This window comes from Notolabrus celidotus, chromosome 13, assembly GCF_009762535.1.
Source record: "Notolabrus celidotus isolate fNotCel1 chromosome 13, fNotCel1.pri, whole genome shotgun sequence".
NCBI classification, from domain to species: domain Eukaryota; kingdom Metazoa; phylum Chordata; class Actinopteri; order Labriformes; family Labridae; genus Notolabrus; species Notolabrus celidotus.
Window position 1 is genome coordinate 28774271 of NC_048284.1, and position 21189 is coordinate 28795459.

At 40.1% G+C, this 21189-nt stretch overlaps 2 protein-coding genes across 2 annotated transcripts in view; one reads left to right on the plus strand and one right to left on the minus strand.

Annotated features, from left to right (window-relative positions):
• The first annotated feature begins 4846 nt into the window (after positions 1–4846).
• The window catches only part of nt5dc1 (5'-nucleotidase domain containing 1), an 88114-nt gene continuing 71771 nt past the window's right edge, over positions 4847–21189 (plus strand). Inside the window, exons 1-6 of the mRNA XM_034699760.1 lie at positions 4847–5251; positions 8057–8148; positions 10003–10074; positions 10186–10295; positions 11376–11455; positions 11545–11626. Coding sequence (XP_034555651.1) covers positions 5159–5251; positions 8057–8148; positions 10003–10074; positions 10186–10295; positions 11376–11455; positions 11545–11626 — 529 coding nt within the window. The 5' untranslated portion in view covers positions 4847–5158. The remainder of the gene's footprint in view (positions 5252–8056; positions 8149–10002; positions 10075–10185; positions 10296–11375; positions 11456–11544; positions 11627–21189) is intronic.
• Positions 11703–17670, minus strand: col10a1b (collagen, type X, alpha 1b). Its single transcript, XM_034699759.1, has 3 exons — positions 17523–17670; positions 16897–17029; positions 11703–14153 (listed from the first exon to the last, which is right to left on the minus strand). Exons 2-3 carry the CDS (start codon positions 17012–17014, stop codon positions 12298–12300), a joined length of 1974 nt encoding a protein of 657 aa, XP_034555650.1. The 5' UTR covers positions 17015–17029; positions 17523–17670; the 3' UTR covers positions 11703–12297.

A 21189-nucleotide genomic window follows, 5' to 3' on the forward strand; every position in this document is an offset into this window, starting at 1 on the left:
GAATGGAATGGGGAGCGGCTCGCGCTTTGTGACGTTATGCTCTGAACCAGCCGTGCGGGCTCTGCGCACCTGAGAGCTCAAAACCGGTAACAGCTGATTACTCAGGATGGCTTTGTTCGGAGAAATAATATGATCAATTTACGTTCTGAGCCGGTTTACTCAATAATTTAATATCTGGGTCATTAGTATCGAGACCGAGGACCAGAAGTCAGAGGCTAAAGCAGGGTGATCAAACTCATTTTAGTTCAGGGGCCAAATGTAGCCCAATTTGATCTCCTGTGGGCCGGACCAGTAAAATCATAGCATAATAACCTATAAATAACGACAACTCCAAATGTTCCCCTGTGTTTTCGTGAAAAGAAGTACAAGTTCATTCTGGAAATGTTCACCTCTGTGAGTAAATAAGAAAGGGCCCACTCGTCATGGAAACTACACTGTATCCACGTTTCTCCTTTTTGACAGACATTTTTGGTAATGAGGGTGCCACAGAGACACAGAGCGTAGAGTTGACAGCAAACGAACGCATATAGATTATAATGATGATAAGGTAAACTTACCTTTCATCGAACTCCGCAGCTCCAGACATTGTATACCGGCAGCTCCAGCATGAACAGTTTGAATGCTTGGCAGTGTTGTAGCTATTACAAAATATTTCCTTGTATCTGTCAAATATGCTGGGTGTAGTGCTATTGTCAGTGAAGGAGCGCACCTCTGACTCACGCACATTAATGGAATGCACGCGCACTGTATGTGGCTCCTTTTGAAAATTCTGGATCCACCGACATACTCTGACAAGTTTACATAATATTAGTCTGCTGTAAGACACAGAATCAAATACTTTATGAATAGTAAGAGCAAGTTGAGCCTCTAGGGATGGTGATGTTATGAAAATGAAAAAGTGATGGCGCACCTGACAAAACACCTATAAGGTTGACTGATATGAACATGGGTTATGCTCGTATGCGCAGTACATGTTCAAACATTCACCCGTTGATGCATGCAAAATTCGGAGGAGAGCACGGCTGACACCTGACAGACTGCAGATCATGCCTGTTGACACCAGACCTAGAATGCTTTACTGCCTTTGTGTGTTTAGGCCTACTACAATGGTTAGACTTACATAAATTCACTGCCTTCCAAGAGTTCTTTTAAGTGACAAATGCAGTTGAAAAGTGCTGTGGTGTCCTTATTTTCTGTCACGTTGCAGCAGGAATCAGGAAGATGCTGCAGTGTCTTAACTGTGGAATGCCAAAAGGGACAAAATAGTATGCAATAAAAAACAAGTACCATGTTTGTTTTGGGTCATCATCACAGTTCAAACATGTTTAAAAGCCACAAAAATAAATACAAAAGCCTTATGCAGACATGCATTTACATTTTGTTTTCTGCATTCTCCATTAGTAAGAGTAATATCCTTGTTCATTTTCTTGAATTAAAGACTTCCTACTCAAGATAACAAAGCTGATATTCTTATGAAAATGTGATAATTTTAGGTTGATCTAGAAAACACAACAATAGTCTGGTCAGTCGCAGTGATAGGCCTCAAAATGCAATACAGCTGCTGACCAATGAGTAAAGTTTAGCCCATTTCTGTTTGCTCTGTGCTTCTGTAACTCTGGGAAAAAATCTAGCATTACACTGGGGCACTTGTTATCACATGAAAAGGGAGTAAATATGTGTGTTATAAATGTATAGTGAGCGGATGGTCATGCAAATTAGAAACCTCTGTTTATCTCAGTTTGGCCCTAAAAACAAACTTAGGTACTGTTGCTGTTGAGTATTAGTCACAGGGTTCAGAAACAAGTAAAATACGGAGTATGTTGTACTGGTATATAAGATGCAGTCTGTTTTTCAGGAGGCTGGAAAAAGGCTTTTGGGTATTCTGCACCCAGTGTCTGGAACTTTTTACAGAATGACTTGGGACTCAAGAAGTAGACTCTTTAGGATGTTGATGTTTTTGGCTTACCTTGTTCCACAACTGACTCCGTGATAGTTTCTCTTTAATTGCAAATATGAGTGATTGTGAGTTGTACTTTGGTTCCCTGTGTCTGTGTCTGCAACTTTGAGTTCTTTAGCTGCTGACTTTTTTGACCAAAATATTTTAATCTCAGCAGGACAACATGGTCAATAAAGGTTGAATAAATTACAATTTCAAAAAAGTGTTTAACTGTGTTTCTGTGTGAAGACTTTCTTTGTATTCAGCAATGTCTATGCAGATGTGTAGCTCTTTAGAGTACCATTTAAAGATACTCACGCCACCTTCTTCTGCTGGTCACTTGTCTTAAATGAAAAAGTCCTGTAAATCAAATCACCGCTCCACAAGGGTATTTACTTCATAGTATACCACTGTTTTCTTTAAATACACAATTATGACCTATGAGGGAGAAAAGCATTACAAAGTGGTGCTCTATGTACTGAAGTGGTTTCTTGCTTCTTCTTGTGCCATGTTCAAAACAAAAAGTAAAGTGCGTCTTATACCCTGAATTTGAGGGTATTTAACACAGCTGGGTAAAACATGGTCACTACCAGTCAAAACTTTGTCACACCTTCTCATTCAATGGTGTTTATTAATTTCAATTATTTTGGACATTGTAGATTAATACTGAAGACATCAAAACTATGAAATAATCTGGTTTTGCCATAACATGGATTACAACAGTAGTCAAATAGGGCTATCCATTGTGTACTAACTCTACCTCTGAACAACACAACTAATGGTCTCAAACACATTAAGAAGGCAAGTCATTCTACAAATGAACTCTTGACAAGGCTCATGTTAATTAGAAACCATTCCAGGAGACCACTTCATGAAGCAGACTGAGAGAATACCAAGAGTGTGCAAAGCTGTCATTAAATAATTCCATTTATGTTCTTTCATAGTTTTGATGTCTTTGGTATTAATCTACAGTGTTTCAAATTATTAAAATCAATACAAACCCTTGAATGAGAAGGTTTTTTTTTCCAAACCTTTGACTGGTAGTGTGCATTTCAACTTAGGGCTTCCATAAATAATGAACACATTTGATTTGTTATAACTGATTGGAAATTATTTTTCAAAATAAATACAATATGACAGTTGGATAGCCAAAACTAAATGCCCATGAATAAAGCTAATATCTGTGATGTTGTCATCCATTTCATTTTAAGATGACTTCTAAATTTGTTTTAAAAGTCTCTGTATTTTGAATGAACTTTGTGTTGCAGCTGATTCTGACCTTCAAACATTTGCAAACCTGATCAAGCAAAGTTGCAAAATTTCATCAACATTTATTTTGCCAAATCAGAAAAATCTTAAAAATGTTTATGTGTTGAACTTAGCCTGTTTTGAGTCAGGGTGCAGACGTTACAAATGTTGTTGAACTGTGGAGTGGGCAGAAAACAAGGTAACATTTTGCACTGCATGAATAAAAGGTTAATTTATTGTAAAAATAAACACATTTTGACAGCAGTAACTGCTGCACACTGACGCTGAACCATGTCACTAAGAAATTGACAAAAACAATGATTCAAATTAAGAAAACTAAGAAAGTACAGGAAGGATTTAGTGATGCCTTTAATGCCCTCAAGACAATTTTGTATCAAATGCACCTGGGGAGGATCTAACTTTAAGTGCATAACTCCAGCATGATTCTGGTTGGAGGGAGAACACTTTTGCAATGTCCTCTCCCCTTTTACGTTATATGACAATCATAATTGACAATCACAATTAAAAAAAAAAATCAGCAATCATAAACAGCAAATACGAAGACCTAAATCATTTATAAATATAGAGTAGATCAAATGTGGAACGGGAATTTTGTAAAAAACAGTTTTCAACATTAAGCTACAAAACATACTAAAATGAATCATGAATTTTTAAAGTCACTTCTACAGTTGAAAATCTATTTATTAAATATAATCTAAATGTTAAATCTTAAATACAAAGGTAAATGTCACAAATGTATTTGTATTTCAACATGTATTTATGTTGAACTTCTGTAACTAGCTAAATACTGTACTTCGAGGTGCAATGCTCATGGTGGATTAAGGTGGTAAGACTGAGTCTTACTCTGTCTTGGTGCTGGGTCTCTGTTCATAATTTGACGTACAGTATGGTCTAGACCTTCTATGTTTGAAAAGCGTCTTGAGATAAGGTTTGTTGTGATTTGGCGCTATACAAAGATTGATGGATTGATTGATTGAAATTATCTAAATTTATATTCAACATTTTTATTTTATATTCATATGTAAGAATTATATGTTTGGTTAACATTTCTATTTCTATTTGACATTTAGATTTACAAATATCTAAAATGTAAATATTTAATAAAATCTAAATGTGAAATCTAAAATATAAAGGTAAATGTCTCAAATGAATCTATGCTGATGTTTAAAATTATGTAAATATATATTTAACATTAAAATGTTATTTTATAGTTATATTTAACAATTATGTATATACTTAGCATTAATATTTTATTTTATTTTGTAGCTACCAGTATATGTAATTAAAAATGATATTTATACTTAACATTCATATTTACAAATATTGCTCTAAATGTTATAAAAAGGGACTTTGATAAATTCAAGCCAGATTATTAAATGGTTAAATGTTGCTGTTATTTTCTGTGAGCAAAATTACCATCAATGCCCCTTATGATTAACTATTTTTAGTGCCGTAATGAGTTCTTCTTAACTGGATGTGAAAAAGACTGAAATAAATAATGACGCTTCTACATGTGAAAGTTGAGGCATACAATCTAAGGGGGTAGGAGTATGCCCTTGGACCCTGTAGTAGTGTTTTCCAGCAGTGCATAAAGGAATGCGCATTCCAAATTCATTCTGCGTATTTACACTGAGTGTTACGGGTCCGCTCCACACCCGGAAGCGCTGCACGCTCACTCCCGCACTCGACTCTCTGCCGCCTTCTTCTGGCACACAGGAGTTTAACTTCTGGCTCCTTCTAGGTAACTTCTTCACGTTAACCGGTTAATGGTCATTCTTTCGTGTCGGAGAAGAGGAGCTCGTGGACTTTCTTTCTGCTGTGCTGCAAGCGGGGAGAGAGCCGCGCGTGCACAGAGCGCAGTCCCCGCCGCCGCTGCACAGTGACATTGACACACCGTGGTGTTGTGCCGCCGTGCGTACAGCAGCGTTCAGATCCCCACAAGCTGCAGCCACGATGAGCGAATACTTCAGCCTGTCGGACTGTGATGTTATTGGCTTCGACCTGGACCACACGCTCTGCCGGTACCACCTGAAGGAGACCTCGAGGGTGAGTGTGCAGCGTGCAGCTAGCTCCAGTACATAATCATACGGTGGCCGTGACGCTCCGATCTGCAACACATCTGGATTATAAATAGCACGGAGCCGCCAATCCGCTCCACGGTCACTTAATGTCAACTGTGTCTACACTGTGTGGATAAATACCCCTTTATATTGTCATATAGTGTGTTTAGTGGTTGAGTGGAGGGATCTGTGTGTGTGTGCCTGTGTGTGTGTGTGTGTGTGAGGTGATGCGATGCTCCTGATGCTGCAGTCACTCTGCGTGACTCACAGGTTGAACATCATACGCGTCTGTAAATCCTCTTTGTGGCCTTCTGTCATGAGCATCCTCTTGTATCAGAGTGTTTTCACTAATATAACATACTGTTACATAAATATCACAGCACACATACAGGGTTTAGATCTCTGTGACATTGTGACATACATCACAGCCAATCACTATGGTCAGGTTTACCAGGCCTGGGGTCCACTCATGCTCTCTGTTTTCCATGCATGACACATGTACTCATCCTGTCAGTGCTTTAAAAACAGCCAAAGATAAAGAACAATCCTAACTAGTTCAGGTTTAATTCTCATTTTATTGCTTTGATTATTTGAATACAGACATAAATCTGAGATTGAAGTCAGATTTCTGATTTTAACGGGATTATTCTGAGTTAAAAATCATGATCTTAACAATTGACCCCAATGAAGTCAGAACACTGAGAGTGTCTCAGAAAGAGTTATGCATTTTCAGTCTATATTTTCCAGTTTTAAATCAGAAATATAAGTAAATAATCAAAAAGCTGAGAGTTCACATAAAGTAACTAAATTACTATCTAAGTTACTGCATTAGAAAAGTAAGTAGTTACTTTGGCGTCCCCAGCCTCTGGTCTCACTGGTATGTTGCTCTTTAGTTCTCTGACAGCAGCTGATATGTGTAGCATGTCCTCAACAACATACCTGAGTCTGTGTAGTCCTCCCTGGCTCACAGGCTGTGGAGCTATGATGGAGTTGTTCCTACTTGGTGTGACAAGCTGCATCGAGGTCACCTGTGTTTCCAGTGCCGGGCTCTCTGGCAGCTAGCTTAGAAAAAGCATGTTGTTTGGTGCTTCATGAGATTAGAGTTACTCATTGTGGAGGTGGAAAAAGTTTTCCTTCCTGCTAATAGACTATAACTTGACTTTAGTCTACTACACATTACTACACTTTACTTTTATCCTTTACCTCAAGGAGGGAAAAATAATACTTGGTTCAGAGACAGGAAGATCGTACCTGAATGATCATGAATACAACGATCATCAAGGTACAGTGAGCAGTATTTAAACTTTAAATACTGCTTACTTCTCTTTTTAGTACTTCACACTGTACCTTTAAATACTACACGCTGTCCCTTTAAATTTTGAAGGTCCAGTGTGTAGTATTTAAAATTACTGTGTGTGGTATTTAACAGTGCAATGTGTAGTATTTGAAGGAATAGTGTGTAAAATTTAATGATGCAGTGTGCTGGATTGAACAGTGTAGTGGGTGATATTTAATGGTGTGATGTGTAGTATTTAATGGGACAGTGTGTAGTATTTAAAGGGACAGTGTGTGGTATTTAAAGGTACAGTGTGTAGTATTTAAAGGTACAGTGCGTAGTATTTAAATGGACAGTAGTATTTAAAGGTACAGTGTGTAGTATTTAAAAGTACAGTGTGTAGTATTCAGGGGTACAGTGTGTAGTATTTAAAGATAGTGTGTAGTATTTGATGGTACAGTGTGTAGTATATTAAAGTAAAGTGTGTAGTATTTAAAAGTACAGTGTTTAGTATTTAAAGGTACAGTGTGCAGTATTTAAAGGTACAGTGTGTAATATTTAAAAGTACAGTGTGTAGTATTTTAAAGTAAAGTGTGTTAAATTTAATGGTGCCCTGTGTAGTATCAAACAGTGTAGTGTGTATTTTTTTTAAAGGTACATTGTGTAGTATTTTAAGGTGCCGAGTGTGACATTTAAAGATACAGTGTGCCGGATTGATCAGTGCACCTTGTTCTATTTAAAGGTACAGTGTGCAGTATTTAAAGGTACAGTGTGTAGTATTTAAAGGTATAGTGTGTAGTATTTAAAGGTACAGTGTGTAGTATTTAAAGGTACAGTGTGCAGTATTAAAGGTACGATGGGTAGTATTTAAAGGTACAGTGTGCAGTATTTAATGGTACAGTGGGTAGTATTTAAAGGTAAAGTGCGTGTACAACAGTTCCTCATAGGGGGCTTAGTCGACTAGTCAGTCTTTAATCTCATATGTCTGCAGAACAAAAAATGACGAGCCTCTTTAAAAAACACAGCCAGTTTGTGTCAAATTCAGGGCATAGATAGTTCTGCAAATCAAAGGTCAAACCAACTGTGAAATAACCCCAACTTCGTTGGTACTTGCATAACTTTTTGAGCTTGTTTGGCTCTTTGCTTTCTTTTTTTGGGCATGTCCAGCCACATCCAACATCGTCATCATTTAGGAGTTGAGCAGGCTCATGTAACTGTTAAACTGTTACCTGTTAAAGTAAAAACCACAGACCGCCTGGTCAGCATCTAAAGGTGAACAGACTGACCATAGTTTAACTTTCTCTGAGGCTGTGGGAAAGTGAGACAGAAATCAAAACATCAGACTTATTTTAAAAATATGTGCATTAAACAAAGAGAAAATGATTACCATAACGAGGTAAACCTGTGTATTCAGGGCTTTCATTGGCACATGGTGACTGTTCTTTTGTTCTCATTTCCATCATGACTGTGCAGCTCATTGCAATAAGTGCTGTTATCTCTTCACTTTCTTTGCAGCTGATCTATGAGAGTTTTGCTCGCTATCTGGTGGAGCATAAAGGCTATGATAAGGACCTGCTGAACCTAACCCCCGCTACCTGGGATTTCTGGTGAGTCAGCAGCTGCAGGTCCCTGAGCCAACGGGGAAACTGTGTCATAAAGGTGTGATGAATTTTAATTGTTTTTCAGACATACTCAGAGGAAACTACAGGGTTTTTTAAGCCTGGGGCCTAGTTTTTATATAATCCAGGGTCTGATGACTAATGCACAAAGTTTTGGAATCCTCCCCTAGATGGAATCCACTGGCAGATGTGGTACAAAGTGTTACTGCTGCAGTCAAATCCCTGCATGCAAATGTGTCACATCAAACACGTCAGGTAAAAGGTCTTAGTGCAGGATCAGGTGGTCTAAGTGTGTGACAACATTGCAGAAAAGATTCCTACATCTGGTTCAAGACTAGCAAATAAAAACTGGGACATTACTGTCTTATAGGAGACTCCAATGACCACTGTTTGTCATTTAGATCCTGAACAATGCAAAGAGTATACCCTTTAGGTTTCTGCATCTGAAGACCCTGATGCATGGGTGTTTTTTGTTGATAATAAAAGGAAACAAGAATGCTAATCCAAAATGAAGTGACGAGGAGACTGACAAAGCATTTAGAAAAAGGATTTTTCATCTTTGGTCAACACTTAAACGACTAGGTTTGTTTCCTTGACTGTTCTTGCAGTCCTGAAACAAGACCTGCATGTTACAGAGAGAGAGAGTATGCTGTCAGTGAGTTGTTATCATGTGGGATCATGGTTAAAGCAGCTTTATTTTAATGCATTTACTTTCATAGGATTCCTAAATGCAGTGACACCTGTGGTCCATAATCAGAGAGAATATGTTTTCTTTGTTATTGCATTTTTTTATATGAATGTTTCAATAAAAAAAGGTGTTATCACAAATACAAGTTCTTACCTAAAGCTCTGACCAATACTGAATATTGTTGTTCCAACACTGATGTCCAAACAAAGCATAAATAACCTGTAATATACAGCTTTATAGATAAAGAATGATACAAATAGCATTGGGTTGCACTCTTATGGTCGCTACCTGGGGGTTAGCAGTTTCTTCCTGCCCAGAGTAACTAAACATACACTACCAGTCAAAAGTTTGGAAACCCCTTCTCATTCGATGGTTTGTATTTATTTTAATTATTTGAAACACTGTAGATTAATACCAAAGATATCAAAACTATGAAAGAACATATATGGAATTATTGAATGAACAAAAAAACGTTAAACAAAGCAGAATATGTTTTATATTTTAGATTCTGTAAAGTAGCCCCCTTAAGCCTTGATGACAGCTTTGCACACTCTTGGTATTCTCTCAGTCTGCTTCATGAAGTGGTCTCTTTTTTTTTCTAATGAACATGAGCCTTGTCAAGAGTTCATTTGTAGAATGACTTGCCTTCTTAATGTGTTTGAGACCATCAGTTGTGTTGTTCAGAGGTAGGGTTAGTACACAATGGATAGCCCTATTTGACTACTGTTGTAATCCAGATTATTACAAAAACAGATTATTTCACAGTTTTGATGTCTTCAGTATTAATCTACAATGTTGAAAATAATTCAAATAAATAAAAACCATTGAATGAGAAGGTGTGTCCAAACTTTTGACTGGCAGTATATCTCTAAAGCCCCTTTCACACATGAACATTATCCTGGTAATTTCAGGACAATCAGGCACTAGCTTGATGAAAAAATGGTCTGTTTGCATTTACAGCTCACCCAGAAGGAGTCAGGAAATTTCAGTAACTGTGTGCATGTGAAGAAGGGTGAAACTGTGTTAAACGGGCTGTTATGAAATTGATATCTCGTATCAAATAATTGTTATATATACTCCTCTAACTTCAGCTATAATAATCTGCAGTAGTCTGGGAAGCCAATATCTTATAACAAGCTGAATTTTGTGTTCAGTTTTAAAGGGCTGGTGGTGGATCTGGACGATGGAAACCTTGTGAAGCTGGCTGAAGATGGAACTGTCCTGCGGTACGCTCTCACTGTATTCACTGTACTCTCTGTTTTTCTGTCAGGCCTGTCATTGTTTTCACAAACCTTCAAGCTGAGATGATGAAAATGTTTTATTTATTACTTGACTAGAGCGACACATGGAACCAATGACCTCAGCACAGAAGAGATCATCAAACACTACGGTCCAAAAAGGGAATGGAAGCACTTCAACAGCCTCAATACTTCCTTCACAAGATCAAGTATGTTGAAACTTGAGTGTTTTAGAAGTTAGAAAAACTTTTTGTCGATGGGCTGTGTAGTATTATCAGTATTAGAAAGAACACCCATGTTTTCTGTGATGCTTTAAGATTCTTTACCGTGTTTCCCACAGAATGATGCAGTACTTGTTGCTGAGGAGGGTCTGAAAATATTAAAATACACAACCTATTCATATCACGTCATCTATCTATTAATTCTATCATTTGGTTAGTTAAATCAACTGGATTTTTCCTCCAACTTCTTTAAGTGTGTTCACTAATTACTTTGCCACACGTACAGCACAGCAGTGTGTCCCGCCTCGCCTCCAAGCATTTCTCTTTTCTGTATGTGTCAGATCTTTTGACAACATTCATCAGCAGTAGGTTTACTCAAGACGTCTAAATAACCCAGCTTGCTTTTTGAAATCTGTCACCAAATGTACAGTTAACCACAACATGTGATCGGCACACGAATGAGGCATTAGAAGGTTCATATTTCACTTGAGACATTGCATCTAAATGGGAGGCAATAATGTAGGACCTCTCTCTCTCTCTGCTCACCTACAAAGATCACCTGTGTCAGGCACTGCAGGTTGTCAGACAGGATGGGTAGATGGTGACGGGAGATGGTATGATTTATTGATCATGGCTGGTGGTCTTATATAGATTAAAAAAAAAGTTTTAAATGGAAATTGCCATAGATGTAGACGGCTGAAAACATACTAGTGCAGGCTGCCAAGGCATTGTCTCTGTCTGGGAAGCACAGCTTTGAAAAGCAGACAAAGCCTGTTAGCGGCAAAAAGAAGCAGTTTTGGTTGACACACTTTAGTCAGGCATATTTTCTCTCAATGGTTACTTTGCAGCTTTCAGAGCCTGATTCATGGCTGTCAAACAAAGAGATATCCTGCGGGACTTCCAACACCTACTGTAACCTTTTAACCCATTTAGACCCAAAAGTTTGTTAAATATTTAAAATACCAGAATTCCTCTTTAATGTGTGCTCATGTGCATTCTCTGCAGTGTGTTTTTACCAATGTATTTTCCACATTTTCATTGACTTACATGCTGGTTTGTTTTTTTCAGCTAAATACTACTTCTATGACAACTATTTTGATCTACCCGGGGCCCTCCTCTGTGGAAGAGTTGTGGATATGTTACATAAGGTACTATATTCAAAACTATCATTTCCTAGTAATGATTCAGATTTGTATGAGTAAAAACAAACTAAAAATGTAACTGTTTGTGTATGCAGCGAGGAAATGAGGTGAATTCTGACTTTTGGAAAGATATGGTTGCTGCTATCGACCACAATTACAACACATCTGCATTCAAAGGTACGTGTTTTTATGTATTCACAATCTGTCAAGAACTCACTCTGAAAAGGAAAACAACACAAAGACAGCATTTTTCTTTTTCAAACTATAAGTTTTATTCTGTGTTTTGGTCGGTAAGTGGTACACAACTTAACACATCCAATGGGACATTGTTGTTTGAAACAATCAGTTTGATTTTCTCATTCTGCATTGTTCTTTTTGTCACAGTGCTTGTGAGTGTGCTGATCTCTAATGACATAAAGTACAACAGTTTTGCGTGTCTTTCGTATTCATATCACAGGAAAAATCTTGAACAACAGACATTAAAAAAATAAACACATGTAAAAGGCGTACTGTAAATGTTACAGGCAGATGTAAAGCACCACTTAAGAAATCTGTGTCAATATTTTCTCACGTTTTCTAAAACTGTAAGCCACACACAGTGGGGCAACTGGATAAAGGGGTCAAGTTGAACCATCAATTTTAAAGTATTATACATTAATACCTTTGTTGGTCAAGTAACAAATTAAAGACTTTCTGATTATTGTACAGAAATAAATGAGGCAGTTTTTACTTGTTAAGATTACCTTTCTTCTTTCTAAATTCTCAGTTTTGAGTTTTAACCTGATTCATTTCTCTGAGCAGTTCTATGTTTTGTAATGTTGTGAGGTTTATAAGGGAATTTTGTGAAATCACGTTGAGGCAATCAAGAACCCAGAGAAAATGCAGTGAACATTGTCAGCTGCAAATATACCATTACTCTCCTCATCAGGGACCTGAACGTAGACTCTGTCACCAGGATGCAGGTTGAGGACTGTGCTGCCTGACATCTGATCAAGGAAGCCCTTGTTGTACTCATCATAGGTGAAAAGAACTGGCTCATCATTTTTGTAGAGAGCTACAAGAGCATTTGCACCATTGACATGGACATGGAAGCTGAAGTAGTACAGGCCTGGGACCTGGCAGGAAAACACACCACTGTGACTGTCGTAATGCTGCTCACCGTTATACAGAACCTGGTTGAACACAATAGGGGTTGCAGCTGGAGGGTAGGCCTGGGTCAGCACAGCACTGAAGGCAGACATGGGGGCCTTCATCATCTCATGAGGCATCACAACTTCATGAGACTTGACTGGCATGGCTTTCTCGTGGTGGTAAATCACCTCTCCTGGTGCACCAGGTGGACCTGGGGGACCAGAGGGTCCTGGGAGACCATCTTGACCTCTGGCACCTGGAATTCCAGGGGGACCATGAGGGCCAGCAAGTCCTTTAGCAACCTGGCCAGCTGGGCCAGGTGGGCCTGGAAGACCTGGATGGCCCTTAAGCCCAGAGGGACCTGATGGACCAGGGGGTCCAACTTGGCCCATGCCTCCTGGCCTTCCCATTTCACCAGGTTTTCCTGATGATCCTGCAGGTCCTGTGTGTCCTTTTGGTCCTGGGCCACCGTTTGAACCGGGCATTCCTGGGGCTCCACCATGGCCTTTTTCACCCTTGGAACCTTGAGCACCATGATGACCTGGTAGTCCAGCAGGACCTACTGCTCCGGGGCTACCTGGTTTTCCAGTGAAACCCTGAGCTCCCTGCTCACCTTTGGTTCCCCTTGGGCCTGGTGCACCAACCATACCAATATCACCTTTGGGCCCATTTGGGCCTGACTCACCCTGGAATCCTCTTGCACCCTGTGGACCTGCTGGGCCAATAGGACCAGGAGCACCTGATTGACCAGTAAAACCAGTAGGACCTGGCTCTCCTTTCTGACCAGTTGTTCCAGGACTACCGGGAGATCCTCTGCCACCTGGAATTCCAGATTCACCTGTCTTGCCAACTCCTGGCATGCCAGGGGAGCCTGGCTGACCAGCTGGACCTTGTGGACCTTTAGCACCCATAGGTCCGGGCATGCCTGGGGTACCATTCTGGCCTGGTTTTCCTGATGCACCTGTGCCTGGAGCTCCTGTGTGACCTTTTGCTCCTGGCATACCACTTGCACCGGGAGCACCATCTCTTCCTGGAATGCCAGACTTGCCAGGCTCTCCTGGGTAGCCAGTGGCACCAGTTTGACCAACTCCAGGTTTGCCTGGCATGCCAGATGGGCCCATTGGTCCAACTGGTCCTGATGCCCCTTGAACCCCAGGGACTCCAATGCCTCTCTCTCCCTTGAGACCAGGAATACCAGGAATACCAGGATGTCCCTTAAAACCAGCCTCTCCTCTTGGTCCCATTGCTCCAGGAATGCCACCTGGTCCAGGTTTTCCAACAGAAGTAAGTCCAGCAGGTCCAGGGGATCCAGGTGTACCGGGTCCACCCCTGGGACCCATTTGTCCAGGTGCTCCAGTGGAACCTCTCTCACCGGGAATGCCAGGACTACCTGGTTTTCCATTTCCCCCTGGGGCACCGGGTTTACCTGGATAAGAGTGGCCAGGGGGTCCGGGTGGCCCTTGTGGGCCTGGTTGTCCAGCATGTCCTACACCACTCTTTCCAGGGGGTCCAGGTGGTCCCATTGGTCCTTGCTCACCTGGAGGACCTTGAGGACCATCCTGACCTGCAACGGCTGAGGACATAAAGTTACGTTAATGCTCCGGTTATATGATGCCATGAAGTCATACCATCAGTCGTCACAGGGATCTATGTCTGTTAAATTGGTTCATTTTGATGATTAGGATTTTTTTACTAAAAAATAAACCTCAATATAACACCTTACTGTTCAGTGTACCTCATAACGTTTTAGTCAGATATAGACAAAAAACATCAATTGTATTTAACATATTTAAACTGATGGAGACCAAAGGTATCAATAGCTCTTCACAAAAAATGACAAATTGAATTATACCAGCGTAAATGGTCAATAAGCGACTCAAATTTTAAGCATTCACTATGCTATCTTTTGTATTGTTCCAGTCAATGCCCTTTACTGCCTCATGAATAACTTAAGCTTTGGTATTCTCTATAACACCACAACCCTGCTCCTTATGATTGTAGGGCTGGTGTGGACATACTGTAGCTCTCATTTCTTCCCAGGATAGCCTTGACAGAACCACTAGTCTGAGGTGATGTTCCCATCAGGCATGTGTCTGTGGGCCTGAGACCCAACACACCACCTCTGATGCTTCTCAATTTAATTTGCCTGAACCATACTGCTCCCTTTAATTTCCTGCTGTGCCTCTGACCCTGAATGTATAGTTAGTGGTCTGCAAGTTGTCAGCATCACCATGCATTTCCTGCCACATAGCATAGAGTTTGTGGATAAGGTCAGATGAGTTCATATATATCAACTAAATTGGTGTATCTGACGTCAATCTATTGTACTCACTTAACTATATTTGTCTCTAGAGTCAATTTCAGAAAAAATACTGTTTAAGTCTGGCATTTTGCAAGGAAAACTTTAGTTTTTGTATTATTTGATGCCTTGAAGACACATGTTTATGTAGAGAGTTGATGAGAAATACGTCTAGTGCCTTAACCCTAAAGCCCACAGGACTCAATGTTGTTTTCTAGTTAGTTTTAAAAAATGAAAATGTAATTACTTCTCGAAATCCATCGTTATACATTTCATACAGCATTGAATATTCATGCCATTTAACTTTTGCACTAAAAGAGTACAGGTCTTCCAGTTCTCCATTGTGTACAGGGAGCATCTCTGAAACTTTAGTACACGATAAATCAGGCAGCATAGTTGCCAAAAGAGAAGTATGACCTGTCAGAGTATCCAACAGTTGAGCCTTTCTTTTGAAAGTTGTGTTTTGAGAGGAAGATGTTTTGACAGGGCTGTCATTTTCAAGCCACATAAAGCCATGGCTGAGACCTCACAGGGGATATTTGTGCCAGGATTGGATTCTCTGGCAGCCAGAGACACCACAAACTGGAGGACAGTGATGATTCCTGCCACAGTAGCTGACCTGAGAGCTGAACCACGTGTGACCTGCTGCAAAACAACATTACTCCCATATTCAGACTAGTACCTGTATCTATTCCCAACCAGTTGCGCCAGTCAACATCCTTATTGTCTTTTATACTGGGAAAAATAGCTTTATTATCTCGGCTACTGTAAATTTGCTGTGGTTTGTTTATTAGATCGTACTGTTTGAACATATGAAATCACAGTCTGTGTTTTTTTTTCATTAAGATTGTGCGGGGTGAATTCAAAACCACAAAACTGTTTGTTAGGGCGTTCCTGCAACGTGGTACCAACATCTGTTTTGGACATTTGTCAAATTTGAGCTCTCGTTTTCTACTCATGGACCATTTATATGTGCAGACAAACCACATCAGAAACTTTTTTATAAACTGAATTGGACAAATAAATCCTCAACAGAGATTGAATCACTCAGCTGGGACATAGAATACAAGCTCATACATCATTTTAGCAGTCACGTCATGGCCACTCTGTTTGTGTTTTCTTTATGACAAAGGCAAAATTGATGGTTCGCTTCTTCACCCTTTATTTATCCAGAGCACAACTGCACTTTTACTGCTTCACCACTACCTCCCAGCTGTATACAGTTATACACATTCACAGCAGGTTAGCCACTTCAACCACAGATTTCTGCCCTCAGCCAACCAGAGGCTGTGTTGAGCCTGCATCTAGGAGATAGCAGAGGGTGACATCTAAACTGATCTGCATGAGCCAATGATCAGCCAGTTGGCGCTATAAGGCTGCTCGAACTGAAAGGTGTTTATGATGATTAGGAAGATGACTTGACTCAGGATGAATGGGAATTTTTCCTTACTTTTGAGGGCTTCACTGGTTATCACTGTCAGATCGCTGATTTAAGTTATGGCCCTAATTTCATATAAGAGTGCTTTATTAAGATGTTCTGAAAAGGACTTAATCATATGACCTTTTAAAAAAGCTTTTTCATGAGCATTTGCCTTTTGTAGCTCCAGATTTTTTTCCTGGATTGCTGAAAATATGTTTTTAAACCTTTAGAATCAGATAAAGCAACTAAAACATCAACTCTCTTCTTTACCCTTCAGCATCAGGAGTTGGAAGCACAAGTTTGCAAACCAAAAAGTACAACTTTTTGCTCTTTTGCTGTTCTTATATTTATGTAATACTGGTAATTGGAAATACAAAGTGATGTATGTGGCGCTTTTAAAGTCTGAGAGCAGATTTGCTGACCAATTGGTTTGACTATAGTTCAGTTATTGTCCTTGATTTCAGTCGATGCAGTGCTTTTTATATTCCTGCATGTTTCCCTGCCAATGCAGCAAATCTTCCTTATCTCTAAGCTGATAATAAAGTACCAAACAGAGAGTTTTAACAGTACAGACGAGAGAAGACAAACGTAACTCACCATGACTCTTGACGGGGTAGGGAGCCTTGCTCACTTTGGGTACATGGTAGTATCTCTCAGGGGTCGCCTCGGCCAGGGCCAGGAGGACGAGGAGAACGCTTGTTACCCTCAGGTCCATCTTGGGAAGCTAAACCTGCAAAGACAGAACCATTTATGAGAGGCATCCTCTGATCAGCAACCAAAAGAACATGCAGGATGGTCTTAGAGCCACATTGAATCTGTGTTGTTAGTGCATCAATATGTAAGTGTCAGAATGAGAAGATCGTTGAAAATGAATGTTGGCATTATACTTCTTTATCACACTTGCTCCTAAAGTGAAAAGTAAACATCTTGAACATCTATGGCTACAGTTTTTTTTGGCCATATTATCAAAAACCTGTTGCTTGTTTTTCTCAAAAGTTCCCACACAGTTGCATCCACCAACATCTTTTACAGAGCAATTAAAAAAATCTTGCTTGATCGCTCACAGTCGCAAAACCCCTCCAGTCTAAACCCAGCTACAGCACATGGCTCATTACATTTGCAACATCAGTGCTCCACCAGAAGCTCTCCTCTATCTGAGAGCCAGGCTGCAGCTGGGAATCCGCTGTGCTTGAACCCTAAATCAGAAAAAAATGCCACCTTACCGGGAAGGTTTACGCTCCTTAACAGTGTGGGGGTCGGGAGGCTGCTGTCCCGGCACTCTTATATCCTTTAGATGTGGAGTCTGTCTGTCTGAGCGGCTGCTGCTGCTTCCCAGGGCACTGGGCTCAAGGTATTTATACCAAGCCGGTCTGCACCATCGTGGAGGATCTACCTCGCGTGGAAGTTCCCTCCCTGCTGTGATGTCATCTTTAATGACGGGTGCCATGTCCTCAGGAGGCCTGTCACGTTTAGGGTGCCGGTCCTCCCTCTCTTCTCTGTCTCCTCTCTTTTTCACTTCTCCATCTGTGCAGAGTAGCAGCAAAGGGACTCCTGTCACATTCACTTTTGGGTGACATTTTAATGAGTTATTTCTTGATTTATCCAAACCGAGTGAAGTGCAATTATATTCATAGAGCACGGCGCACGGCTCTCAAGTTTAACCTCGTTATTTGCACTTTTTGACAGATGACTCAGGCCAAAGTGTCTTCTTTTTTTACCCTGACTTGATGTTTTTTTTACTCCAGGAACACAGGTGTCTAGTGCTAAAAAAACCCCACATTATTGACTAAGTGGCCTGTTACCGGGTGTTTTTCTGGAAAAGTAAAGACTATCCAAGACTGACAATATTTTCTTCCAGTCTGAAAACTCTGTACTGGTGAGGCCGTGGTAGACGTTGTGAACCACAGAGCTAATTTTGTCACGTTTGGTTTAATGGGAAATTGCTCTCCAGCTCTTAATCGACAGAAGTTCCTTTTTATTTACAAAGTCTGGCTTTGAAAGATGGCATGCAGCGTTTTTTTTTTCAGATTTAAATCTAAAAGTAAAGCCTATGATGATGCTGGCAGGTTGAAGTCTGTGCCTTGAGCTGGTGAGGGGTTTTCCACAGTGCATGGTTTAAGACACCAGGAGGCAGGATTGAGGTTTTGTTCTGAGTTACCCTGCACCAGGAGAGGAACTTTGGCCGTCTTTTTAGTGGAGGGCTCACAGTCATGAATGTGCACTCTTGTCATTTACCATGAAGGGTTTATACAATCTCAAGCAAGTTAATTTAGTCCTGATAGAGAAGACGTAAATAGAAAGCTAGGGTAGTTCTGTGTTTAAATGGAGCAGAAACATTTTTGTGTTTTAATATCATTCAGTAAAATCATACTGAAATAAAATGAATGTTAGTTAAAGGGTTAGCCTTCAGTTTTAAGTGGGGTTAGGTGAGGTATTTTCTGATAAATTCACAACCTTAAGTTCTAGCTGGTCAGCAGGCCAAAGCACTGATGGAGGTAAAGATGAAGAAGACAAAGAAGCTAACAAAGCTTACAGCTGTGCACATACTTTGAGTAAATCCTATTGTAGCCAAACAAAAATGTCACACCTAAAAAAACAAAGTCAGATTTGCATGACATATTTTTAAATCATCTGAAATTAAGCCAATTTGATACCAGCCCTCATTCTAGAGGTGAATAAGTAAGGGTTTTTTTTAGATCTTGGTCCAGAAAGAACATTTTTGAACAGAAATGAAAACAAACTTTTTATAAATGGCTTATTAAACTGTTTTAAACCAACAGCAGTCTGCTTTCTTAAAAAAGGTACTGTTATGAAAGAATATACAGCTTATAACTGTCAACCATTCCTTGTACTGACAGTAGACTGCATTATGATGGGTGGTATGGCAGATCCCCAAAAGGGAAGCCAAACCCTGATGCTAATAATAATAATGACAATTGATAGGACTAATATAGCGCAATTCAAAGTCGCTTAGGCTTGATGACTTGGCTCTTGTGATGCGGAGGACGCTGTGCTCTGACGTTATATCAGAAAGTCAAAGTTGGGGTGGCTGTGGCTCAGTGGAAGAGTTGGTCATCTTTGAACTGGACAGTTGGCAGTTTGATTCCAGTTCCTGCATCGCATGGCGAAGTGTCCTTGGGCAAGACGCTGAACCCTAAATTGCACCTGGTATCACAGCAAGTGGTGTGTGAATGTTGTGAACGGGATTAGTCACTACTGATAGGAAGTTTCCAATGCACAGTAGTACTATGATGAGTCTTACTGTGTTATGAATATAACATGTAGTGTAGAAGCGCTTTGAGTAGTCAAAAGACTAATTGAGTGCTATATAATTACAGTCAGTTCACCATTAACCACTTTAATGTGTGCTTTGGTTAGTAAAAGTGGAGTGGCATCAGTCCTACTGCTCTACCAGCTGCTGTCAGGCCATGGCTCCATGGCAACAACCATCATAACCATATTTTGGCTTCATTTTATTTTGATCACAGATGACATCTGGAAGCAGCGTGGTTTGTGATGTTGATCTTGTAAATGGAGATAAAGTTGTATGTAGGCTGTGTCTGGATAAACTGACATATAACCACTCCAGCGGAGCAATGAGGAACCAGCACAGGCATGTGGACGTTAACCTGCAAGGAGGACTGAAGGCTGGTGGTGCTAACTCTGCTAGCTTTAGCCACACACTGCAAACCTATTGGACATTATTTATACAGACTCTGTTTGGCAGTGCTAAATTAATTGTGCTCATTTTTGAGTGTTCTCTAACCTTTAGACAAGTCAGTTAGTCTTAATATGAATTCCTGTTTGAACGGTTGTGAAATAAGTTGCTTCCGAAAATCCCTAATCAGCATTATGACAGTCTGCCTTCCTGTGGCTGATACAGGTATGATTCAGCGATATTTGACGTCTGATATGTCGGTTGCTGTCTCTTCCTGCATAATAAGTGTCAGGTTTTGGTGACGTCCTTCCCTCCTTTTGCCTGTATCATTTAAAAGCTGCCAATGTTTCAGAGCCGCAGATGAGCGCCCAGTGAGCCTTGGGCATCTTTAGTAAACTCTTTGAGTGAAATGACAGAGTAGTGTGGGGGCGGAGTCGGCATTTAACAGCTTTGAAAGCTGCAGATATGCCACTGCATCTCACCATGAAAGTGGCTGTGGCCACAGTGAGGAATGAGTGCTTTTTATTACATCTGAATCTTTTTTTTCTCTCCCTAGTGTCAGAATTAATGCCTCCATATCTAAATCTGTCCACTGTGAGGTTTAATGTAAAGGCCTACTTAGATCCACATGCTGTTTCTGGGTAGACTCCTGTTGTGTTTGGTGAAAGGCTGTCATAGCACAAACATGTAATTAGGAGGGGAGATGAGCTGCATTGAAAGCAGTGGAGACAGAGCACAGTATTGAGTTCTTCTCAGTGTTTCAGACACCTCTTGATGGCAGGGTGGGTGGTATTTCTGGGAAGGGTCTGCTGCCTTAACTATTGTTTTGCCCCTCCAAACATCCTAACATGCTGCCACTGCTCTACAGACGTGACTTCATGCTTTTTAGTTGCTTTAATTAACTCTGGTGATGACAGTGGTTGTCCACTTAAATGCACAGCGTCTGTTTTCCATATTTTCCTGAAACAATGTCTGGTCACATATGTGTATTTTATAAGAAAACATGTGGTAAGGATCCTTTAACACTTGCATTCTCTACTATTTTAGCATTTGCTGTATTAAAGGGAAAATAAAGACAGAAAAAAACCCAATACTGTCAATCTGTAGAATGAAGTCAAAGGAGTCCATATATTGCAAAAAGTGTTTGAATATATATATATATATATATATATATATATATATATATATATATATATATATATATATATATATATATGTATGTATGTATGTAT

Coding starts and splice junctions, on each gene's coding strand:
- col10a1b (XM_034699759.1), bottom strand. CDS start 17,014: ATGGACCTGAGGGTAACAAGCGTTCTCCTCGTCCTCCTGGCCCTGGCC. Junction 14,154..16,896: donor CTACCCCGTCAAGAGTCATG/GTGAGTTACGTT, acceptor TTATGTCCTCAG/CCGTTGCAGGTCAGGATGGT.